The sequence below is a fragment of the Grampus griseus genome (genome assembly GCF_964374135.1).
Source record: "Grampus griseus genome assembly, chromosome: 1".
Lineage (NCBI taxonomy): Eukaryota > Metazoa > Chordata > Mammalia > Artiodactyla > Delphinidae > Grampus > Grampus griseus.
In genome coordinates, this window is record NC_139017.1 from 132,537,603 (window position 1) to 132,564,521 (window position 26,919).

At 39.9% G+C, this 26,919-nt stretch overlaps 1 protein-coding gene across 1 annotated transcript in view; it reads left to right on the plus strand.

Annotated features, from left to right (window-relative positions):
• The window catches only part of LOC309830263 (uncharacterized protein C1orf87), a gene marked incomplete at both ends in the record, with an annotated part of 77,043 nt that overhangs the window by 27,086 nt on the left and 23,038 nt on the right, over window positions 1-26,919 (plus strand). Inside the window, 8 exon segments of the mRNA XM_082666714.1 lie at window positions 9,701-9,829; window positions 10,075-10,124; window positions 10,126-10,193; window positions 10,196-10,329; window positions 12,037-12,152; window positions 15,772-15,937; window positions 23,062-23,159; window positions 23,299-23,360. Coding sequence (XP_082522840.1) covers window positions 9,701-9,829; window positions 10,075-10,124; window positions 10,126-10,193; window positions 10,196-10,329; window positions 12,037-12,152; window positions 15,772-15,937; window positions 23,062-23,159; window positions 23,299-23,360 — 823 coding nt within the window.

Here is a 26,919-nt window from a genome sequence, read left to right on the forward strand (position 1 = left end):
AGTGGGTACATGGCTAGCATTACCAGATATAAAACGTAAAATCTTTGTCTCTAAAATAGTGTTATTTTGGCACATAAATAGATGAGACTAATAGAATTGGAAAAAAAGTGAATAAATAGACCCAATGGCATATTGCAATTTTGTGTATAATAAAGATGACATCACAAATTAGTAGGGAAAACATAGACTTTTTAATAAGCAATATAGGATTATCTAGCCACAGAGAAAATTTTAAATCATGTATATTCTTCACATATTATACATGTAACGATGTATACCAGGATGTATTCCAGATGGATCAGGGATTTAATATAAAAAATAACTGCGCAGTAGTACAAGAAAATGGGCAATTTCCTCTATAATCTGAGATAAGGGAAAATTTTCTCAACTGTGACTCAACATGCAGATACAACAAGAAAAAACGTGATAATTTTGATTACACATGTGTGGCCAGAACCACCATCAGCGAAGCACATAGATACTTAACAAACTGGGGAAAATATCTGCAACTTATGTCATAGATAAATATATCCCTAACAGATAGAATTTTCCATCTAAAAATTAAGAAGAAAAAGGACAGTAAACTATTAGAAAAATGAATAAAATGTAGGAACAGACAGGTCACAGAATGATAAATATAAATGACCCTTAAACATATCAAAAGATATAGCCTTGCTCTTAATAAAAGGAATGTAAGTTAAAACCACCTTGAGATATAATTTCTCACCTATTACACTGGCAAAAGTCCAGAAAATTGACAACATACTTTGTTAGAAGGTAGAGGAAATTTAAAATGGAACAACCACTTTGGAAGGAAATTAGGCAATAATCAGCAAAACTACTTATGTATGAATTTTTTGACATGAAAATCTCACTTTCAGAAATCTATCCCAAAGGTATACTGGAAATATGTTTAACAATTTATGTAGAAGGTATTCGTTGCAGCATTACTTATTATATCAAAAACTGTAAACAACCTAAATTTCCATCAATAAGGGACAGGTTGAAAAAACTAAGGTACATCCATACATGGAGTATTATAAAAACTTTAATAAAACTGTAGAAAGTAATGAAGAATCTCACTATATATATGAATCATATATATACACACATATATATAATTGTATGGCTATATCCATACTATATATCATTGTATGGAATAATATAGCTAGATATACTATTAATTAAACAAAAGCAAAGTGAAGAAAAGTATGTAGATTATGCTTCTAAATATCTATTATTGCTTATGTTTTTAAAAATGAAGGAATTAATGAAAACTTCTTTTTTAAAACATGGTTACCTATTGGGACTAGAGGGAATATAATGGAGGGATCAAGAATAGGAACCACAAATCTCTGACTAAATCTTGTTCTGTAGATTTGGCTTTGGAACTATTTAAATATTTTACATAAATATAAAACTGACTTAAATGTTTAAAAAAATCAAGCCCTAAAAATTGAAAACAAAATAAAGTCAGTCTGTTTTAGTTATCTATTGCTGCATAACAAGTTATCTGAAAAGGTGACCACTTAAACCAATAACCATATATTATCTCTCACTGTTTCTGAGAGACAAGAATCCAGGAATAGCTTAGATGAGTAGTTCTCGCTCAAGGTCTCCCATGAAATTTCATGCCAAATGTCAGCAGGAATGCAGTCGCCTGAAGGTTTACCCAGGGCTAGAAGATCCACTTCTAGGCCCCTTTGAGTGGCTATTGACAGAGGCCTCAGTTACTTGCTGGTTGTGGCCAGAGATATTGTCTGTTTTCAATTTGGGCCTCTCCATAGGGCTGCTTGTGACATGGTATCTGGCTTTCCCAAGATAAGTTATCCCAGAAAGAGAGAGAGAGAGTGAGCGTGTGTGTACACAACCAAAACTGAAGCCCCAATGTCTTAATAAACTAATCTCAGAAGTGGCATACCATCACTTGTACAGTGTTCTTCTATTGGTTATCCAGACTAATTCTAATTAAGTGTGGAGAGGAAGGCCTGCACAAGAACATGAGTACTAGGAGGCAGGGATCACTGGGGCCGCCTTGGAGACTAGCTACCACATGAACCTATGTATTAATTGCCAGCAAAACCAAAGAGCGTGGAACTATTGTAAATAACTTTAAAACATAATAACTTCACTGTATGTCTCTAGTGGGGTATATACTCTAAGGAAAATATTTTTGAAAAAATACCTTTAAAGGTTTTCAGTAACCATTATGTTGATACTGTTCTTCTGTATGTGTATTGGGGGATAAAGCAAATGAGTCACCATCTTGGTGGTTTTGGGACTTGGAATTTCCAGTGTAGGAGAAATGAAATATAGCTATAATATTGATGAGACAATATAAAACTCCTATACTCCTACATCTGATTTGGAAATATCAGTATGAACTCTTTTTTAAAAAAAATACATTTCCTAGCCTTGTCCATTGAAAAATGTAGAAACAATCCCATGTGAATGAGCACCCTACCGCCTGTATTGTGTTCAGTAAATTCTAAAGGCTGATTCCAGCTTTGAGCCTGTAACATCTGCTTACACCAAAAACAATGAAGATACCAAAGACCTTCCAAGACTTGTCAAGAAAAGACTCAGGATCTAACTTAAAATGGCTCCCACTAAAAAAAGAAAAAAATTAAAGGCTCCCACTAGTCAAAGTGGGACATTTTGGATATCAATAAAAATAATAGGGGCTTCCCTGGTGGCGCAGTGGTTGAGAGTCCGCCTGCCGATGCAGGGGACACGGGTTCGTGCCCCGGTCCGGGAAGATCCCACATGCCGCGGAGCGGCTGGACCCATGAGCCACGGCCGCTGAGGCTGCTCGTCAGGAGCCTGTGCTCCGCAACACCAGAGGCCACAACAGTGAGAGGCCCGCGTACCGCAAAAAAAAAAAAAAAAGAGAGAGAATCAAGCATTTATTCAATGTGCCTTCTCTCTACAAACCGTATCTTAGATAATGGTTGATAAGGGACAGTCTCTCTTTAGAGGAACATTACTACCAATAAATGAGAAGTAATAGTAGAGTGAGAATACCACTATTTTCTAAAATCCTAACAAAAAAAAATGGACTAAAGCAATGATTATCAGTGCCTGTGAATATCACAAAAAGGAAGACAACCTGACAGCATTTGCTTCCATGGGAAAATATACCAACTATGATTTGATTGAACTTGACTGTGATCAAGATTCTAGATCTAACTGCTGTTTTACAGGAAATATACGCGACAATTTGTTAAACAGCAACAAAATCCAGATGGTGGAAAACTTTATAGGACAGACAACTCAGCTTCTTCAACAAATAAATTGCAAAGGAAAAAAATGTGAAAAGGCGGGAGGGTAGGAAGAACTAGAAATTTTTTTTTTTTTTTTTTTGGCTGCATTGTATCTTCGCTGCTGCATGAGAGCTTTCTCTAGTTGCAGCGAGCAGAGGTTACTCTTCATTGTGGTGCACAGGCTCTAGGCTTCAGTAGTTGTGTTGCACGGGCTTAGTTGCTCCATGGCATGTGGGATCTTCCCAGCAGGGCTCGAACCCATGTCCCCTGCATTGGCAGGTAGATTCTTAACCACTGCACCACCAGGGAAGTCCAGAAAGCACTAGAAATTTTAAAAGATGTAAGTGATATTAGCCAGTTGCAATATGTGGATATTTGGCTCCTGATTTGAATAAACAAACTAATAATACTATTTATCAGATAATTGGGGGATTTTGAACACTCACTAGGTAGTTGATGATATTAAGGAATTATTGTTAATGAGGAATTTTTTAGTGTAATAATGTCATTGTGGTTATGTTTACAAAGAATCCTTATCCTTTGGTCAGTGGTTCACAAATTTTATTGTGCATTAGAATTACTGGAGTACTTGTTAAAACACAGATTTCTAGGCTCCCAACCCTAGAAATTCTCATTCAGTGGGTCTAGGGTGGGTCTTGAGAACTCACATTTCTAACAAGTTTCCAGGTGATACTGAGGCTTGTGACCCAAGGACCACACTATAAAACTCACTGCTTTATAAATACATGCTAAAACAATGCAGATGAAATAATACACTGTCTGGGGTTCACGTCATCTCTGGTGGGGGGTGATGTGGACATAAAAAAACGAGGTTTTCAGTTGATAACTGAAGCTTGGTGATGAGTATACGGAGTTTCATCATACTATTCTCGCTACATGTGCCTATGTGTAAAGTTTTCCGTAATTAGAAGTTAAAATTTAAATAAAATATAAATTTTACAAAAATAAATAAGCCAAATGATTAACTCTAATATTTACTGTATTAATATGTTTAAAGTGTATATTAAAATCATATATATATATTAATTTGGAACTATTTTTTCAATTCTACATTTCTCAAAAACTATCAAATATTTTACATGCATCTTTCTCATGGTTGTATTTATTATCACTAGTGTCCTTTTTTGAGCCATTTAGCAGCCTTCTAGAATGCATCAGGACCTTGGCCTAAGTTATTTAAGAAATAGAACTTTTCGGGCTTCCCTGGTGGCGCAGTGGTTGAGAGTCCACCTGCCGGTGCAAGGGACACGGGTTCGTGCCCCAGTCTGGGAAAATCCCACATGCCGCGGAGCGGCTGGGCCCGTGAGCCATGGCCGCTGAGCCTGCGCGTCCGGAGCCTGTGCTCCGCAACGGGAGAGGCCACAACAGTGAGAGGCCCGCGTACCGCAAAAAAAAAAAAAAGAAATAGAACTTTTCAACTCTGCATTTAATGCTGTCTCTGTAAATTTTCACCCAAGTCACAGCTATCCATTGCCTAATATTAAGACAGTTTGTTGTGTTCACTTGTCTTGGTGCAGAGTGTTCATGTCTTCTACAATATAACCACTTAAAAATAGTTTTATTTATAAGCCATCTCTTTAAAAGACTTGTTTACACTTCCAACACTTTCAAGTTCTAACGCCCAAGGACAGTTGCTGAATCTGTGTTAAATTTCTCTGCTTCATTTGTACCGATTCTCTGAGGTCAATATTACAAAACTAGCATCGCTCAAAGTCATTTCAGGCTGCTGTGTTATCCATTCCCAAGCAGTATTTTGTGATGCAAAGTAAAACAAATGAGTGTTCTGCCTATGTTTTCCTCTAAGAGTTTGATAGTTTCTGGCCTTACATTTAGGTCTTTAATCCATTTTGAGCTTATTTTTGTGTATGGTGTTAGGGAGTGATCTAATCCAAAAATGGGCAGAAGACCTAAATAGACATTTCTCCAAAGAAGGTATACAGACTGCCAACAAACACATGGAAGAATGCTCAACATCATTAATCATTAGAGAAATGCAAATCAAAACTACAATGAGATATCATCTCACACCAGTCAGAATGGCCATCATCAAAAAATCTAGAAACAATAAATGCTAGAGAGGATGTGGAGAAAAGGGAACACTCTTGCACTGCTGGTGGGAATGTGAATTGGTACAGCCACTATAGAACAGTATGGAGGTTCCTTAAAAAACTACAAATAGAACTACCATATGACCCAGCAAACCCACTACTGGGCATATACCCTTAGAAAACCATAATTCAAAAAGAGTCATGTACCAAAATGTTCATTGCAGCTCTATTTACAATAGCCAGGAGATGGAAACAACCTAACTGTCCATCATTGGATGAATGGATAAAGAAGATGTGGCACATATATACAATGGAATATTACTCAGTCATAAAAGGAAATGAAATTGAGCTATTTGTAACGAGGTGGATGGACCTGGAGTCTGTCATACAGAGTGAAGTAAGTCAGAAAGAGAAAGACAAATACCGTATGCTAACACATATATATGGAATTTAGGGGGAAAAAATGTCATGAAGAACCTAGGGGTTAGACAGGAATAAAGACACAGACCTACTAGAGAATGGACTTGAGGATATGGGGAGAGGGAAGGGTAAGCTGTGACAAAGCGAGAGAGTGGCATGGACATATATACACTACCAAACATAAAATACATAGCTAGTGGGAAGCAGCCGCATAGCACAGGGAGATCAGCTCGGTGCTTTGTGACCACCTAGAGGGGTGGGATAGGGAGGGTGGGAGGGAGGGAGACGCAAGAGGGAAGAGATATGGGAACATATGTATATGTATAACTGATTCACTTTGTTACAAAGCAGAAACTAGCACACCATTGTAAAGCAATTATACTCCAATAAAAATGTTAAAAAAAAAAGTAAAACAAATGAGAGAAAGCTGTAGTATCAGAGACTTTATAGGTACTCTGACAACCCCTGAAGTCAGAAACATAGTGATTCTTGATCAGAATTTCCCATTTTATCTCCTTTGACAATTTAGGAACACTCTTTGCTTTTGAAAAACAGCCCAGGATGATTTATATCAGTGAAGGGAGAAGTCTGAGGCCTGGCGTGCCCTTGGCCTGAACAAGACATCATCATCATTCTGACACTGTCTTTCTTGGTTTCTTCTTCAAGTTCAGTGTTTTTCTTGACGCTGGGAGTCAGCAGGATACAAGAGAGTTCTGGCTCTCATAGGGTTCTAAAGAAGCATTTATCAACACATCATTCTCATGGAGTCAAGGTGTTCTTTAGTCCCCTTTATTTCCAGTTATACACCAAATTTATTGAGTGCCTTTATCTTTGGCACAAGAGATACAGGTGAACAAGGCAGGTATGATTGCTGACCACCCCTCATAGATCTTTTGGAAGGAGATACACAAAAAAATAGCAAACAAATTCATAATATAGTTGTACAATACGCAAAATATTTAAAATACATTATGGCATTCATTCTTCACAGCATTCCTGGGAGCACAATATATTTTCCCCTTTCCATAGGCAAGGCCATAAAATGTAGTCTGTAATGTCTAGGCCAAAAGATCTATGAGGGGCAGTCAGCAATCATACCTGTCTTGTTCACCTGTATCTCTAGTGCCAAAGATAAAGGCACTCAATAAATTTGCTGTATAAATGGGAATAAAGGGACTAAAGAACACCTTGACTCCATGAGAATGATAAGTGTTGATAAATGCAGCTTTAGAATACTGTAATATAGAAGTGTATCAATTCTCAGAGGCAGAAAATATTTATATGTACCTGAAAATATAAATATTTTATATTACAAGTATTTATAAAGAAACGTATTGTTCTGAGAACACTATGTCTGAAATACCTAACTAAATACCTTGCAGAATGAAACTGTTCTGTGGACAGACTGTGTAATCGTTCTCATCCCAGAGGAAAGGTGAAAAGCAGGGTCCAAATCTTATCTGCATAATTTACTAGGGAGTAAATTTTGGGCAAGTCTAGCCTAGTGCTAGATCTACTAAAAACATTACCATGACTCCCCACTGCCCTCAGGATAAAACACAGATACTAACAAGAGTTAAGGCTATTCATCTCCTTTCTCCTGTCTCCCTCTCCAGCCTTGCCTTTTGCCTTTCCAAAAACTTAAGTGATGCTCTGAGAGCATCCATTACTCTCTTTTAGGCACGTGTGTGCACCTTTGAGGTTTTCTACATCCAGTTTCCTTTTCCTGTACTCTTCCTTCTTCTCTTCTCCTCTTTATTCCCCTTTATTCCCATCCCGTCTATCACAGAAGTCTCCACTCCTTAGCCTATCCAAATCTAGCTCATCTTTCAAGCCTAGATTTAAATGTCATTGCTTCCAGACCTGGACCACCAAGTCCAGGTTAGATGGACCCATGGGCTGTTCTAATAGTGTCCCTTACCATCCCATGGTGTACTGTCACAGTCGCTTGCCATGCCTCTCATCATCTGCAAGCTCTGTGAGAGCAGAGGCCATATCTGTTTTATTCACTGTGGGGCCTATCACAGTGCCTGGCCTAGCCTAGGCAAGCCATAAATATTTCTTAAATGAAGGAATACAGTTACTTAACTTCTTTAAGCCTCAGCATTCCAAATATAAAAAGGTACAAATACTACCTACCTTATAGGGTTGTTGTACCGATTAAATTGAATGATATAAACAAAGTACTCATAATGGTACCTTGTAGAGAGTATGTGCCCAATATATGTCGTGTTATTTTATTATGCCTATTTTAGAACCCTCTGCCACTCCTCACTCTGCCCACTCTAGAGACCCTCTTGATTTTTCTTTAAAATGTTTCATGACTATACAGCATCTGTAGGTTGCCATTCATACTGATAGGTTATTCAATATAACTATCAATTGAGTACAGACACTCAGTTTTCAATGAATCCTTCTGATAATGTCTCCTTTCAATTACTTGACATTAAAAATAGCCATGTGATTCAATTTGTACCCAGGATTTTGTTTTAATCAGGTATGGCAAGGTGACACATATAGAAGCAACTGCCTTTGAAAGAATGTATTATTTACATTTCCCAGTGAAAAGGGGGCATGCCACACCATGCAGGGCCACATGTGGAAGCACCAAAGTCAATCAGGGGGCAGAGGAGTGAGGGGAGAGCACAGGCCACAGCCTTTACTGGGGTTTCCATGGGAAAGGTAATGCAGGGCAGGGTAAATAGATCAGAACTGGCTGGTCTGAACAATTCCAGTGGGCTTTGGGCCCACTGGAGGCCCAAAGAGGAGCTGTCCCCTGTCTGATATCTGGACCTGGGTAGATTTAGGGTGGGGGAAATATTGGCTTGGTGTGTGAGAGTTAGATAAAGGAGGTGGTTGGAGATATGGACTTAGGATTGGTTGGTTCACATATTAAAGATGTATTAGCAGGCAAGCTGCTTACTATCTCTAGGAATTACTTAGCCCTTGAAGGGGCAGTCTCCTCCAGCCAGCAAGGCCCCCAAGATGTCAAACCATCATAAAATACAGAAAATAAAAAACATTATTAATACATCATATACCATGGCATGAGGGAATGGGATTTTATCATTGACCCTTGTTCCATCATTTATTCTGTTGTAACCTTTAATAACATTGCTCTTGGGGTGTAATATTCTGGGTGTTTTAATCTCTTCTATTCCATTCTTGACAAAGCTCACAATTGCCTTTGCTGCCCTTCTTGAATCTGCTAATTGAAACAGCCCAAGGATAGCCCTATCTCTAATAATAGCCCTCCATTTGCCTATAAACATCTTATGGTCTACCTATTTTTTCTTTGTCACAGACACCTTCTTTATTGCATAAATGAAAAAGTGTCTAATTGTCCATTTATTTATCAAACTTCTGTTAACTGCATAATGATGAAGTTAATGTTGAGGTAACCTTTCTCTTCTGTGGGGATTCAATGACTCAATGACCACATGGGCTGAAGTCATTTGGAACTGTGAATGTGTTTTAAGTATTTGTTGACTCAGACTTCCCTGGTGGTGCAGTGGTTAAGAATCCACCTGCCAGTGCAGGGGACATGGGTTCGAGCCCTGGTCCGGGAAGATTCCACATGCTGCAGAGCAACTAAGCCTGTGCACTACAACTACTGAGCCCGCACTCTAGAGCCCATGAGCCACAACTACTGAGCCCAAGTGCCACAACTACTGAAACCCGTGCGCCTAGAGCCTGTGATCCACAACAAGAGGAGCCACCACAATGAGAAGCCCACACACTGCAATGAAGAGTAGCCCCCTCTTGACACAACTAGAGAAAAGCCCACGCGCAGCATCAAAGACCCCGTGCAGCCATAAATAAATAAATAAATTTATTTATTTAAAAAAAAAAAAGAATTTGTTGACTCACTCATATTCTCCCTTTTTTTCTCTTTCTCTTCACCCACCCCTTCTGATCCTTACTACCATTTGTCTTTGTTTCTTTAAGATTCCCAACCAGGAAAATGTCTACTGCAGCTCTGTACCAACTGGAGACCAGTCCCTGTCCTATATCCATGGCCTCCCCAGGAGAAACCTTAGAGACTGGTCCTTAGAACAGATGGTAAGGGGCAGCTCTGTATCCTAAGAGTTGTTGGGCTGTTTTCTATTGTGGTTGAAGGTCCTGAGACATTGTAAACTAATGAATATACCCAGACTTAATACTTACTTTCAAGTGTAAGTGTTCTTTCCTGTTCCTTTTAGGACAAGGCTTAAAAGTGGATGCTTTGATACCAGCCCAACTAGGCTTCTTCTTCCTTGCATTAGCATTTAGTCATTTTATTTTAGAGCCCTGTTAATTTGTTATTACTGTTGTTGTTTCAGGATATTGGCCAGAGGCCAAGTGGAACAACAAAAGAAGACACTTTTCTTCTTGCTGGTCAGAAGAGAACTCAAGTCATGCCTTTTGAGTTCTGGCTTATTAGACAAGCTTCAGAAAGAGCTGAAGATCCTGTCTCTTCAGGATTTCTTCTCCAGTCTCAGCTGAGCCACCTCTTCTTGAGGTTTGAGGTCCCTCTGCAGTTACCAACAGTCAAGATCCTTTGCCAGCGATTTTCTGGGAGGGGATCTCCTGAAATGGTATGACCATCTTTTTATTTTAAGTGTGGGTTCCTTTTGTTTACTTGATTTGTACCCACCAGAGTAATAGAATTAAAAGGTAAGTTTCTTTCTTGAAAATAACCTTTACTATTGACCCATAAGATACAAAGCATATTTATATGTGGAAATCTCTAGTCAGATAAGACCCATATAGAAAACAGATTTAGGTCTCAGCCTTGTTTAATTTCTCTTTAAAGGGTTTCCTGTCCAAACTTTCATTGTCTGCTCTTAACACCATTGGGATACTTACAGAATCAAGATAATGGGCCCACCTGAGTCTATTTACAAGCTGATCAGTCTATAGGCTCTGAGGTTAGAATGGAGAACTTATCGAAGATGTATCATGACAGTTCCTAGAGAGTTAAGAGGTGGGAGGTATCTTTGAAATATAATTCACCACCATCATTTCACTGAGTAGGAAACTGAAACCCAGAGGGGTTAAGGAACTTGCTCAGGGCACCCAGAGAATTAATAGTAGACCCAGGACAGAGATAAAGGCTCCCCAAAGATGAGACCAGGGTTCTTTCTCTGAGCACTGCACTTCCCAAGCTCACATTGTGGATGAATACAAAGCATAGCCCAAGTGTAACCAAATTCTGGGAGCTAAAGGAAAATATCCTAAAATAGGAAGGAATAATACCAATGGATAAATCATTTGTGAGCATGTGTTGATGGAAAATCAGGCCAAAACCAATCTGAGGATTTAGTAGTAAAGTAAATGCAAATTACCTGGTCTCATGTTTAGCATTTAGTAGGTACTCAAATAAATGTTAGTTCTATCTCCTGCCCATCCCTTATCTGTGAAAATAGAATCAGTTGTATATTTATGAGATGTATTTAGCAATACAGTATCAACCTATTAGTACAAACTCTCTGAATCTTCAGTTCAAGCCAATTCTCCAGCCTGAGATCTAGTTTCTATCAGGACCTTATATGGCTTCCTGTCCCCACTGCTACGCCCTCTACTGCCGTGGAGTTGTCTGCCCACCAGAACAGAGTCCCTAGCATGTCATCCAGCCCAGCAATGGAAATGATGACATTCTTTTAGTCCTTTCCTATGTAAAAAAAAAAAAAGTCTTGAGTTTTTCACCTAGGTAAATAAGGCCTTGCCCCTAAGTAATCTGACTATATCTGTTGAATATATCTGTGTAAGAGATGTGTGTGTGAGAGAGAAGCTAGACACTAGGTTATGCTATTGTAACAAATTGCCCCAAAGTTTCAGTGGCTTAAAACAATAAAAGTTTATTTTTCATAATGAGTCCACCCCAGGCTCTTCTCAGTACCATCATCATCTTAGCTCCAAACCCATGCTGATGAAGCAACCACTCTGTAGGACTTTTGGATGTGACGGCAGAGGGGAAAAAGAGAGACCTGGAGGGTGTCATGTCAGCAGTTTAATCCTCAGCCCAGAAGTAGCACATGTCACTTCTGCTCACAACTCACTGGCCAGAACTGGTCATCACCCTACTCAACCACAAGACAATCAGGAAGTATTATTTTACCGTATGTCCAGAAGGGAAAATAAAAGGAACAGTTGATAAAAAAGCACGAATAATTATTATATTTTAAAACCTGTTTTTAACAGTTTTAATGCTAAAACTTTTCCAAATACATGTTATCTCAGGCATCTTCTTTCCCCTACATGTAAATTCAATGAGGATGTTCTGTTTGATATTTAATTTTCAGGTGAATTATGAAAAGCTACTCTGGTGTTTAAAAGTTGCAGCTTCAGATGATCCACAGCAAAACAAAAGAGTTGAGGACAGCAAGGTGAAAGAAGCTCAGGGTGGTAGGCATCAAAGGTATTTTTCTCCCTTTTTGTGGGCATAGTGTTTGTAGACTTCAAGAGCTGGCAGGGATTGTGGAGGTCGTACACTCGAAAACTTCACCTAATGCAGAATCACTTTGCTCTTCACCAACAGTTGGCTTCTGCTTATAGTTTTTTTTTTCTCTCTTGTACGCAGGCCAGCATAGAAAGTTATTTGCAACAATTACCAGCTTCTTAACGTCAAGCATGTGTCTTTTTTATGAAGTTGCCATGTGAAAATGAAAAACCTCATTATGAAATAAGAAATGAGTGTATACCGGGGCAGAGCTCCAGTTCATACAGTATGATTCCAGAAATATGTTCGGTCAGTGAACTCCTGGGTTACAGGCACTAGCAGAGAAAGGTTTGAGGTACAGAAATCAAAAATTCCTTCACATCATCTCAAAGGAAAGAAATGACTCAACGTAAAAATTAGGATGTGAGGAATAGCGTTAGAAATGAGGCACAGTAAAGCATGATAGTCTCTGTGTTCGCCACAAAAAATGACAAAGTGCAGTGGTTAGGAGCATAACTTCCATTGACAGAAGCCTGGGCTCAATTCCTGTTTCTGCCCATTAGTGGCTCTGCAACATCTGGCTGGTCACTTACCCTCTCTGTGCTTCCATTCCCCAACTGTAAAATGGGAACAATGATAGATTTCCCTTCACTTCATAGATTTGTAAGAGGAACTGAGTTAGTCAATGCAAAGTTCTTAAAAATAGTACCTGATAGATAGCAAGTGCTATATAAGTGTTTTTTACTATTTTAAACTATCCTACCAGAAGACACTCTTTCCTGTTACAAATAATGTGACATAGTGGTTAAGAGCCATGGCATTGAAGTGTATCACTTCACTCTAGGAAAAAGGCACAGTGTCCTATAAAAATATCCAAGGGCCAAGTAATAGACTTGATTCCTTTCTATGATGTGCCCTTTTTGACTGCACTACTTCAGTCAACACACATTCACTGAATGCCAGGCACACTTTGCTGAGCACAGTGAATTCAGAGATTGGCAAAGCCCAATGTCTCCCTCAGGGGCTCACAGTCCAAAGAAAGTGATGCTGCCATGTGGGTACACCAGTCAACTATCACTTGGCGCAATTGCCCTGCTGAGAGCTGTAAAGCCCTGGCAATATTTAATAATCAGCAACCACACTTCACATGGAACAGATAGTGAGATTTGCGCCCTGAAGGGTAGTAGACGATGCACCAGAACATATTGCCACTTATTGGCAGATATAGGTCTTACGAATCCTAGACAGGAAACTTTTCTTGAGCCCTAGACTAGGTTATATCTCTTTGCTATATGACCGCATATAGCAAAGGTTATAGCTCTTTGCTATATGACCGCATAGCCCTTTCTCTTTATAACAGTCATTGTGCTTGTAATTACTTCTTTGACATTTGAGGTTAGGAATGGTATCTTTCCTGGCCAACTCAGTGTCCAGCATACTTCTAGCATAGTTCCTGGCACATGGGAGATGCTCCATAAATATCTGTGGAATGCCATTGGCACTCCAGTTATCCAGAGAGCTTGCATCACTTCACTCGCAGGGACATTCGGATATCTACTGTATAGAAAAGGTGCATAAAGACATCATTTTGAATTCATCAGAGAAGGTGCTGCTCTATATAAACCAGACAGTGTGTTTATGGAAGTGCAGGACTGATGACCTGTAATTAATCCAGGCTCTTTGTTAATTAATGTACAGCTTAGAAAAAGGTCCTCCCCGGTTCCATCAGGTAGAGCCTTATATGGGGCACTCTGTGATGTTTAAAAAGCCTCCAGCATCACCAGTGGCGGCAGGAGTGGCAACGGCTCTCATCACCTAAGTTGGACCAGATGAAGTAAACTCCTGCAGCAGGTTTTTCTACGAAATCCACCAGCTGCAGTAAATGGGTTCCATATAACACCTGCCCATTCAGTACTCTGTGTGCTGAGCCGAAGGCCAAAACCTTACGAATTCCTACCCACAGGAACTGGTGTTGCAAGAAAAGGAAAGAGGAAGGAAAACTTCTGATTCAAATCTGGGACAGATACATCAGATTGGTAAGGCCAATCTCTACAAGATCCACATGATATAGGAGCAAAACAGACTCAGCCCACGTCTTATGGAGCAGTCTACTAGGGAGGAGGTCAGACAGGAAACAACAGCTAAAAGAATAAGGAAGCAATTGCAACTTGAGGGAGACTTATTAAGGAAAAGAACAAAGAATTATGAAAGAGTCTCTCAAGCAGGGGGTTCTGGAGCAACAGGAGGGCCGCCAGTGAGCCTCAATTCCCAGTTCCTCATTCAGGGACATCATATTGGCAGCTTGAAATCAGCCATGGTGGGAGTATTGGCACCATGAAAAATAGTAATGCTACAGGTTAGGGCTTTATCTTGGAGAGCTAGTCATTAAAGATTTACCAGCACACCACTGAAAGGAAATTGATTTACATGAGTGGAGGTTGGGGGACGTCATGGAATGTCCCTCTAGGGAAGTGGCACTTAAGTTGAGGGAGTGGAAATAAGGAAAAGCTTCACTGTGGAGAAAATAGTGCAGCTTGGATCTGGGAGGACACATACATTGGAATGTTAAATGAGTAAACATCTCAAACTAGTTTCACAAAATAAATGACTATAACATTTCATCAACCTGTTGTTTTTTGCCAATTATTTAAAGTAACAATAGTCAGTTAGATACACTATTTTAATAACTACTTACATTTGCATGCCAGGCGGTAAGTAAATAATTGTACCCAAACATTTTCTGGGTTTTCCAGATACAAAGAGCAGAGTCGAGGATAATGTAGGAAGTTCACCTGGTTCAAGATTTCCTTCTATATAGATTCCCTGGTTACGGGGATCTGGTAGGATCTGCTTTGCTTTGCTTTGCTTGTGGCAATGGACAGTTTGGAAATTAGATTTGCTATCAATAATTATCTGGGCTTAAGAAAAGTAAGATAAAGCAGGAAAAGTAAACGACTATGGTCACTTCTAAGTTTTTCTAACCTGGAAAAAAAGAGTTAGTGGATTACAAGTTTTGGTCTATGTTGTAGTTCAATTGGTTGGTACCCCTGGGAGAACAGACTGTGGGACTCACTAGAGTGGAACAGACTTTAGTTAATCTATGCAATCTCCACATGTAGTCCCATGATGAGGTTACCCAGATTTAGAAGGCCTTACTAGGTGGGTCCTCTCATTCCACAGTATGTATTGGGGTGAGAGGTGTGGTGTGAAAACACACAGCCGCTTTTTTGTTGTTGTTAACATCTTTATTGGGGTATAGTTGCTTTACAATGGTGTGTTAGTTGCTGCTGTAGAGCAAAGTGAATCGGCCATACAGATTTTTTTTTTTTTTGCGGTACGCGGGCCTCTCACTGCTGTGGCCTCTCCCCTTGCGGAGCACAGGCTCTGGATGCGCAGGCTCCGGACGCGCAGGCTCAGCGGCCATGGCTCACGGGCCCAGCCGCTCCGCGGCATGTGGGATCCTCCCGGACCGGGGCACGAACCCGTGTCTCCTGCATCGGCAGGCGGACTCTCAACCACTGCGCCACCAGGGAAGCCCCGGCCATATAGCTTTGAGTGGATCATCTTTTCACAGCCTTTCTCCTGCCTCTCCAAGCAGTACTGCCCCTCAAGACTCCAACTCCCAGTCAGAAGTGAACCACCACCTGTTGGAGATCCTGAAGATGGCACTAAGGGCAACCAAGGGCAAACTCAACATGGAGAATCTCAACCTGAGTTTTCGAAAAGAAGATCGCTCGTTCTCTGGCTACCTGCCCCCACCCAAGGTAACCGAAATTAGATTTCAGATTCAGTCATCTCTAGAAGGCTACCTCGGGGTACCAGGTTTATAGTAAGAAGGCACAGTTATATTATTCACTAAGAATAATACATACTGAGATACATAACTGGCTAGCTTTGAAAGTAGGAGTGCATATATACTATGTAGGTTCTAGGAGCATTTATATAATGTAAGTTCAATATTTATTGTGTAAGTCTAATAATCATTTCCCAAATTTCAATCAACCAGGAGGAAAGTGATGTGCTAAAGAATACAGAATGTTTACAGTAAAAGATTTCCTCTTCCTGTTTTTACATCTAATCCCTTATATGATAAATTGGCCATCCCTTTGGAAATCAGGCAATATCTTGTTTAATAGAAATTTAAAAGTGATTAGAAGACACTAAAATAAAAATTCAAATTAAAAAGATAGAAGGCACAGTTATGATCTGTGTTCTGCCTGTGGATTACATTTTACAATTGTTTGTTTTCTGTGCCCAAGAGGAGAAAAACAAGAGAGAAAAGGAATTGTGAAATGTGCAGAATTGGTCCAGGAATTACTTACACTGGGCTATGTTTTACGCTAACAATAGACAATATAACAATACCAAATAATCTTTCACAATGGAAAACAAATGTTTTTCTAAGACCAAGTGTTCATTTCTCACACCCTCTACCAGCTTCCAGTGAGGTCAGCAGGTGGTACTCTGTTCCTTAGGGACACCAAATTGTAGGGACTGATGTGATTTATTGCTAACAGAGATTAGCCTGCTGTTTGGGAGCATTAATTAACAGTGCAGATATGTTTCATGAAAGAGGATCCAGAACCATATTAATTCATGTGTTGTCTTTAGCCAGACAAACTCCAGTCATGACGTTACCTTGGATAATGACCACTGTTACTGCAATTCCATTTTCAGCAACTTTCACCGCCAAGCTTTACTGAGTTCTTCCTACAGTGCCAAACACTGCACTAAGTGCTCTACTTACATTAACTCATTTAACACTTACAAATAAGTACAAGATCTAGGTAGATGTTATAATATCCATTTAATAAATGAAAAACAACAATAACAACGGAGTCTCAGAGAAGCCAACTGAATCTCTCAAGGACCACAGCCAACAAGAGGCAGAGCCAGGATTCAAACTACAGAAGAATACTGGAAATTGAGACACAATTAGAACTCCAATAGGCAGAATATATCTGGAAGGATATATTTGGAAGGAGTCCAGGATACAGGAGTTAGAATTCCAGAGGAGTAGAAGGAATTAGAATTTACAGACCCCCAAAACAAAAAAATCCTATAGGAAAGATTGGAAAATGCCTTTCATCCAGGTAAACAGGGGTTAAGAATTGAGAGAGTCAGAGAATTCAGAAGGACAAGTGATGTTTACTAAAGAAGCAAGGACACAACATGCTGAAAGTGGATTCTTATTCTAGGACAGAAGTAGCTTTCTCTGTGCTTTCATTTATACAGTCAACTAACCATGCAAAGGCAAAGTACATGATAGTGTGTACATGTGTGTGTGCATGTATATTGTATACATGAATATTAAACATGCAAGCCTGTTTCACTAGAAGAAGTAGACAACACTATAGGAGATTCCGTACATCATAAATGGCCTTCATTATGTTATTGAGAAGATCAGTGGAAATTGACTAAGAAGGAGCCATTTCTTGTTAGATTGGAAAATACATAACAGCATCAGTGAAGTTTGAATGTTCTCAGATGCACTGGTTGAATGGTACATAAATGACTTGAAAATCAAAATAAATTTACTGAAACTCTTTGAGCCTCAGATTTTCCATCTGGAAAAACTGGGTTCCAAATATCTTACCTCCTGTGTCTATTGTGAGGATTAAGCAAGATAAGTATGTAAAGGTACTTAGTATACTGTCTGATATATGAGGCACTCAGTAAATAGGTTTCCCTTCCTTATATTTAAAAAAAAAAATCTGTGTTTGGTGAAATTATCACTGCAAAATAGCCTAAGGAAGGAGGACCTTTCCCAGGGTCAAGTGATAGCCACATTGAACGCTGGCTATCAGAATGGGCCCTGAATGTCCTCCACCCTGAGCTGGCCCTGAAAGTTTAAATTTGTGGTTCATATCCAAGGAAATAGGGCACATTTTCCTTGAAGCTGGTCTGCCTCTCATGAGCCATCTGGCATCTCTTAAGACATCTGGAACTCATTCAAAGTATATTACAGTTCTGGGAGGCATGGCAAATAGAATTCTGTTTCCCCAGAACGTGAGACAAATTGAGGCCCAACAGACACTGGACACAGCAAGCAGCAGGGATTGCACCCCAACATACTTGTTCCTGGACACAGGACTTCAGAGGAGACTGGGAAAGGCCATCTGAGTTGGAAGGGTTTCACAGACCTCCTTAAGTTTCTCACGAAATCTATGCACCCCGTGCCGAGGGGAAAAAGAGCACATCCTCACAGCCAATATTTCAGATGGTTCAGAGATCATCTGCCTCTTCTCAGATAAATAAATGCAGTTTTGAAGGGTGATCTATGGGTCTTGTCACTCGAATCAATGGCATTGTCGCCATTCTCAAAGAAGAGTATAAAAATGTATCTAATATCTGTCATCCTCATTCTGTGGACTCACTCATTCTGTTCCTCTATCACATTTTTGACGCAATGATAGCTCAGGAAGAATTCCTGAGGCAACATGGATCCACATACATTTACTTATTAACTTCCCTGACCATTATTTAAATCAGGTGTAGAGTGAATAGTGTGTAGAACCTAAGAAGTTTCCAAGCATGCAGGTTCAGTTTAACACTTTTATACATAATCCATATTCTTTCATCCTCTTTCTGCTCTACATCACAAAGACCTCCCAAACTACTTGCAGACCTTCCTGCCAGGAGGAGCTGCTACAACACAGGTTGCTCTACCTCTAATTACTCTTGCTTCATTTTCATGCAACTCCCTCATTATCATCAAGAGGGAGTCCTTTACTTAGAGAACTGGGGCTTGTGAATGTGAGGTTCACTCCCATGGCAAGACTACAGCAATGACACTAGTTTACCAAGTGACCAGAACTGTAAGACATTCTTCTGCAGTTTGCCAGGTTCCTTTTTTGTACTTAGTTGTTTCTATATCAGTACACTCTGCCCTTAAACGATAAATGGTTTCTACTAGCTTCAAATCATTCCCTTCTTCCAAAGCAATAGCCAGATTTCTGAACAATATGGCATGTTTATTCTTACATTCAACATATTAATCACTCAATGTGTTCTGTGTGATAAGACACTAAGGACAACAAACTATTATGATTTCAGTTCCAGAGTTCTCCAGGAGCTCAGGGAAAAGGTAATGTTTTAAACATGATACAATTCTATATGTAAAATGCAGTGATGGCAGTAAATTTGAACACAGAGAAGGAACACCAACCTAGCCTCACCCAAAAACTCCAGAGGAGATGATGCAAATACTGAATCTTAGAGGACGTGTGAATTTGGCAAAGAACTGGGGGAGAGCAGAGGAAGGGACAGGAAAGATATTCCAGGTAAAAGGTGCAATGTGAAATGTCACTGAAGTAAGAGAGAACATGGCTAATTCAGGGAACTGTAAGCCATTTCATATAGGCAGAACACAGTAAATATATGGTGGCTGGGGACGGTGGGAGATGCTGCTCAAGTTGATGTTAGAATGGAAAGGAGGAACTTGTTTTTGAAGGGTCTTTCTAAGAAGTGTGAACTTTATCCTAAAGCCCCAGTGGAATCAAACAAATGAGTGATATGATCAAATTTGATATTTGAAAAGAGCACTGTAATAGAATGTGGAGAATTAGAGGCAGAGAGAACCTTTAAAAGACTGTTCCAGTAATTCAAGCAAGAAATTATGAGGGTTTAGACCAGGGTAGTAGCAGGAGGGATGGCGATATTAAGGAGATAGAAAAGTAGGTCTTGGTGACTTAATTAGACGTAGGTCCTGAATTCAGAGGAATCAAAAATGACTCCCAAGGTTCTGGCTTTGGCAACTTGGTAGGTGGTGGTACCGTTCTCTGAGATAGGAAATAGAACATCAGTAGTTGGGGAGGTAAAGGAAAGGATGATGAGTTCAGTTTTGAACATGTTGATGTAGGTTGAGAGCTTAAAGCTAAATGATTTAAGGGTCTTCAGTATGGAGTTGAACCCTTGGGAGTAATTAGGATTCCTCAAGGACATAATGGAAAGTGAGGAGGGAAGGTTGAGGAGGACGCTCATTGTTAAGGAGTAGGTAGAGGAAGACAAGCCAAGAAAGGAGACTAAAAATAATCAAAAGAAATATGGCAGTGGTCAAGAAAGTCTAGAGAATAGATTTATGGAAGTATGGCATGATCAGCCATGTCACATGCTGCGAAGAGATCATCTGTAATCAGGACTGAAAAGTATTCATTAAATTTGAAACTGTGGAGGTTACTAATGACTTGGTAAACACAATTTAAGTAGAGTGATGGGGTAAAATTCAAATGGAACCATAAATGGGAAGGGAGGAAGTTGAGAGAGCATCTGTGCATCACTGTCTCAAGGAGCATTTTGAGGAAATGAATATTTATTTTACATGTCATTTCCTAAATAACATAAATATTTTATTTACATTTGATTTTTAAAATGTCGTTATTGAACGAAGAAACTATACATAGCCAAACATTTTCTTATTGAACAAGGGACATCCTAATGAATATGGATTTTTTAAATAATCCTAGATAACACTAAATTGCCAGGATTTTCTGGTAGATGTTTCTATTGCTCTTCCACAACTGTCACTGTCAGTTCCTAGCAGCTATCAATCAATCTGCTTCTAGGAACCCTGATGTACTATTTCTAATCTGCTGTTCATTTAGCCTGGAGCAAAACTCAATGTTGCCAGAAGTAAATAAACTGTTTTTAGAATAACGTCTTAATATTGATACTTAAAAATACACTAATATGCTCTAATTATGAGGATAAGTCTATTTTTATTTATTGAGTAAAATGGCATAATGTGACTAATTTCTACCTCTCTCAATTAATTTTTTTCCAACCTATGCCCATACACATTCCACTCTTCAGGACCTTCAACTCATTCATTCATTCCTAATTCATCCATGTATTCATTTATTCAATAACTAGTTTTCAACACTGTGCTAGGAATGGTGATAGGAAAATGAAGGAGACGCAATTCCAGCCCTCAGCAAACCACTGTCTCTTAGAGAAGCTCTCATGAACAGATATTTACTGTCCAGTGAAAAGGGGTATAAAACTACAGTAGGGTGAATTATGCCAAAATACATGCAGTTTATAAAAAGCACCATGCTCTTTCTCACCCATCATTTATACATGCTTTTCTTCTGCCTGGAATTATACTCAACCCCTTTTTCTTCTGGCAAACTATTATTCATTTTTTTCATGTTTTAAATAGATCTTTTTCCTTCCATGACATACTCTTCTACAGCTAGTAAGTAAATGTGCAAGTTTCTAACCCAGATTGGCTGATTCCTTGCATAAAGACAAATGAAAATTAGCTTTTTGTCACTGTATTAAAATCTAGGTTATATTATTCAAGTACGGTCAGACCAACAGATCAGGAGATGATTGCCATTGAAAAGACAGTTTGTTACTCAGTACCCAAGAGGAGGGGAATGGAACACTGCACAGGCCACATGGGGAAGCACCAGGAGGTTAGGAGGCAGAGAGGATGAGGGAAAACGTGGGCAAGAGCCTTTATTGTGGGATGGGTGAGACGAGTAAGAAGGCTTAGGATTGGCTAGTTTGAATAATTTCAGTGGGCTCAGGGACATAAGGGCCATTCCTAGTTGCCTAGCACTTGGCCCTTGAGTAATCAGGACATGGAAATAGTGGCCCAAAGAAGTAGTTGGTTTGCAGATGAAAGACACACTTGCAAGCCAGTCCTTCACTATCTCTAGGAATTGGCTAGCCCTGGGAGAGAGGCAGTCTCTCCAGGATCAGCAAGGCCCCATGATGTCAAGGCATCAGAATAAAAAGACATGCTTAATACAGTCAGTGTATGGAAATTCCTCGAAAAATAATAATAGTAGCTACAATTTTTCCAAACACTGAATTAGACGTTTCTTTTCTTTTCTTTGCCTCTGTCTTCCTTCCTTTACTCCTCCCTTCCTTCTTTTTTCTCTCTCTTCCTCTCTCTCTCTTTCTTGTTCTCTTGCTCCCCTTTCCTTTCCTTCCCTCTCTTCTCTTCTCTCTTTCTTCTATGTCCCTTCTTCTTCCTTTTCCCTCTCTTCCTTTTCTTCATTTCAACAAATATTAATCAAATGTCTACTAAAATCCAAGCATTATTCTAACTGCTTATTTTCTCTTGAGGAGTAGAAAATACTGGTCTTACTTAGTAGATGAAGTAATTGGGAATAAAAAGGTTCAGTAACTTCCTGAGATCACACAAATCACAGGCAGCATATCCGGTATTCAAAATTAGTCATGTTTTATTCTTAAGTCTCTATGTTTAAACATTATGCTAAACACAGAACACATACTATCACAACTCTAAAAGTTTGACGTGTTTGAATCTAAGTATCACTCACCCACCAACTTCAGAGATGAACTTGTTTGTCAGCTGGACTCAGAAAATATTAAGTACTTGGGAAACTGCAATGACCCTGCATTCATCCATCCCACAAACATTAATTGAGCACCTGGTTTCTAGACTAAGTTTCATCATTTATTAACTATGTGACATTGAGAAGGTCACTTAATCTCTCTAAGCCTTTATTTCCTTATATATAAAATACAGATAGTGATAGTAACCTTACTAATACAACAAGCTTCTTTGGTAAATCAAAGTAGTTGTAAAAAATTACTTTGTAATTTACTTATATAATAAGTGTGTATAATTTCTAGGTCTGGACCACCCATTCCATGGCTGACAAAAATGTAAGATCAGCATTTCAAAGTTCAGTGGCTTCTGAGTAATGAACTATATCTTTGTGTCAAGCAACTAAAAATTTGCTGGTGATGCACATTCAGTTGGACATTCTTGTCCTAAATGGTATCTTAATGGTATAATGCACTCCTGGTTATTAATTTTTTGTCCAAATTATATAAGTTCTAATTATAGGAGGGAAATTCAAATCTTAATTTCATTATATTGAAATTTTAAATCTTTTCTTATTTGCAGGTCAGGGCTATATGTGGGAAACATGGATTGTATTTGACTTTGAGCCTCCTGGAAACATTGCTTAACCATCAAGATTTGGGTTACCAGGACGAAATAAAGTAAGTTGATTTTTTATTCACACGGTCCTTTATTAGAATACCAAACACATAGATCTGTATTTAGGCTAGAAGTTTTATGTATGAAGCAATCAATTTTATCACCTAAAGACAGAGTTAAGGAATGTTTGCTTATATTAAGAACAGAGGATCTTCTTGGTCATAGAAAAACAAAAGCAGTAAACTTCCGCTTCCAGTTTACTGGTAAATGGTAAATCAGATGTACCATTTCACCCTAAAAAAATAAAAAATAGAACAAAATATATGAAGCAATATTTTTCAGACTTCGGACATCAGGCAGCATAGAACAGTGATTCCTGAGAGAAGGAAATGAAGTAAGCTCAGTTTACTGAACAAGAAGAGGGATTCCAAACTGAGCCCAGCATTCTCCTTGAGCTAAAGGGACAGGGTATGAAGTTCAGGAAGCCCAAGAAGGCTAGAATGTCCAGTACAAAGTAGCAGCAAGGGGAGATCCCCTAGGGGTACTTTCTGGAGATTTCCAAAGAGTTGCCCTCATGTCTTCATATGAAGACTTGGCTAATGCATGCATTTGAGGAAACTACACAAGGCCAGAGAAAGAAACACCAAAAGAAAAAGATGGGGAAATTTTTAGATCTCACACAGATTTGGGAATAGTCATATTTCCACCAATCAGAGAGAAACACATGTGGCATTGATTAGAGTCCCCAGAAGGGTATTGTGCTCTAGTGGAGCCTAATACATGAGAAATTGGAGTCTCAGAAGGAGAGAAGACAAATAGGGGGAAAGAAAAGAATGTTGAAAAAACAATGGCTGTAAGTTTTCTGAATTTGAAGAAAACTATAAAGACATGGACCTAAGAAGTTTAATGAAATTCAAGTATTAGAAATTTGAAGTAAGCCATACCAAGGCTCATCATAATCAGATTGCTTAAACTAGCAGTAAATAAAAAACCTTAAATGCACAAGAGAAAATGACAAATTACACATAGAGCAGCAAAGATAAGAATTACAACAGATTTATCATTAGAAAAGATGTAAGCAATAAGACAGTGGAAAAACAACCTTAAAGTATTGAAGGACAAAACTATCAATCTGGAATTCTAAATCCAGCAAAACTATCTTTCAAAAACTAATGGGGGGGGGAAGATGGCGGAAGAGTAGGACGCGGAGATCACCTTCCTCCCCACAGATACACCAGAAATACATCTACACGTGGAACAACTCCTACAGAACACCTACTGAACGCTGGCAGAAGACCTCAGACCTCCCAAAAGGGAAGAAACTCCCCACATACCTGGGTAGGGCAAAAGAAAAAAGAATAAACAGAGACAAAAGGATAGGGATGGGACCTGCACCAGTGGGAGGGAGCTGTGAAGGAGGAAAGTTTTCCACACACTAGGAAGCCCCTTCGCGGGCGGAGACTGCGGGTGGTGGAGGGGGAAAGCTTCAGATCCATGGAGGAGAGCACAGCAACAGGGGTACAAGAGGGCAAAGCAGAGAGATTCCCGCACAGAGGATCAGGGCCGACCAGCACTCACCAGCCCGAGAGGCTTGTCTGCTCACCCGCCGGGGCGGGCGGGGCTGGGAGCTGAGGCTTGGGCTTCGGTCGGGGCACAGTGAGAAGACTGGGGTTGGCGGCATGAACACAGACTGCAGGGGGTTAGTGCACCACGGCTAGCCAGGAGGGAGTCCGGGGAAAAGTCTGGACCTGCTGAAGAGGCAAGAGACTTTTTCTTCCCTCTTTGTTTCCTGGTGCGCGAGGAGAGGGGATTAAGAGCGCCGCTTAAAGGAGCTCCAGAGACGGGCATGAGCCGCGGCTAAGAGCGCGGACCCCAGAGACGGGCATGAGACGCTAAGGCTGCTGCTGCCGCTACCAAGAAGCCTGTGTGCCAGCACAGGTCACTATCCACACCCCCCTCCCAGGGAGGCTGTGCAGCCCGCCACTGCCAGGGTCCCGGGATCCAGGGACAATTTCACCGGGAGAACGCATGGCGGGCCTCAGGCTGGTGCAACGTCATGCCGGCCTCCGCTGCTGCAGGCTCGCCCCGCACTCCATGCCCCTCCCTCCTCCTGGCCTGAGTGAGCCAGAGCCCCCGAAGCAGCTGCTTCTTTAACCCCGTCCTGTCTGAGGAAGAACAGACGCCCGCCGGCGACCTACATGCTGAGGCGGACCAAATCCAAAGCTGAGCCCCGGGAACAAAGAAGAGAAAGGGAAATCTCTCCCAGCAGCCTCAGAAGCATTGATTAAAGCTTCACAATCAACTTCATGTACCCTGCATCTGTGGAATACCTGAATAGACAATGAATCATCCCAAATAGAGGAGGTGGAATTTGAGAGCAAGATTTACGATTTTTTTCCCCTTTTCCTCTTTTTGTGAGTGTGTATGTGTATGCTTCTGTGTGAGATTTTGTCTCTATAGCTTTGCTTCCACCATTTGTCCTAGGGTTCTATCCGTCCATTTTTTTAAAAATTTTTTTCTTAATAATTATTTTTTATTTTAATAACTTTATTTTATTTTATCTTACTTTATTTTATTTTACTTTATATTCTTTCTCTTTTATCCTTCCTTCCCTCCTTCCTTCCTTCCTTCCTTCCTCCCTCCCTCCCTCCTTTCTTTCTTTCTTTCTTTCTTTCTACTTCTACTAATTCTTTCTTTCTACTTTTTCACCCCTTTATTCTGAGCCGTGTGGATGAAAGGCTCTTGGTGATACAGCCAGGAGTCAGTGCTGTGCCTCTGAGGTGGGAGAGCCAACTTCAGGACACTGGTCCACAAGAGACCTCCCAGATCCACATAATATCAAATGGCGAAAATCTCCCAGAGATCTGCATCTCAACACTAGCAGCCAGCTTCACTCAACGACCAGCAAGTTACAGTGCTGGACACCCTATGCCAAACAACTAGCAAGACAGGAACACAACCCCACCCATTAGTGGAGAGGCTGCCTAAAATCATAGTAAGTCCACAGACACACCAAAACACACCAACAGATGTGGACTTGCCCACCAGAAACACAAGATCTAGACTCATCCACCAGAACACAGGCACTAGTACCCTCCACCAGGAAGCCTACACAACACACTGAACCAACCTTACCACTGAGGACAGAAACCAAAAACAAAGGGAACTATGAACCTGCAGCCTACAAAAAGGAGACGCCAAACACAGTAAGATAAGCAAAATGAGAAGACAGAAAAACACACAGCAGATGAAGGAGCAACATAAAAACCCACCAGACCTAACAAATGAAGAGGAAATAGGCAGTCTACCTGAAAAAGAATTCAGAATAATGATAGTAAAGATGATCCAAAATCTTGGAAACAGAATAGACAAAATACAAGAAACATTTAACAAGGACCTAGAAGAACTAAAGATGGAACAAACAACGATGAACAACACAATAAATGAAATTAAAAATACTCTAGATGGGATCAATAGCAGAATAACTGAGGCAGAAGAACGGATAAGTGACCTGGAGGATAAAATAGTGGAAATAACTACTGCAGAGCAGAATAAAGAAAAAAAAATGAAAAGAACTGAGGACAGTCTCAGAGACCTCTGGGACAACATTAAATGCACCAACATTCAAATTATAGGAGCTCCAGAAGAAGAAGAGAAAAAGAAAGGGACTGAGAAAATATTTGAAGAGATTATAGTTGAAAACTTCCCCAATATGGGAAAGGAAATAGTTAATCAAGTCCAAGAAGCACAGAGAGTCCCATACAGGATAAATCCAAGTAGAAATACGCCAAGACACATATTAATCAAACTGTCAAAAATTAA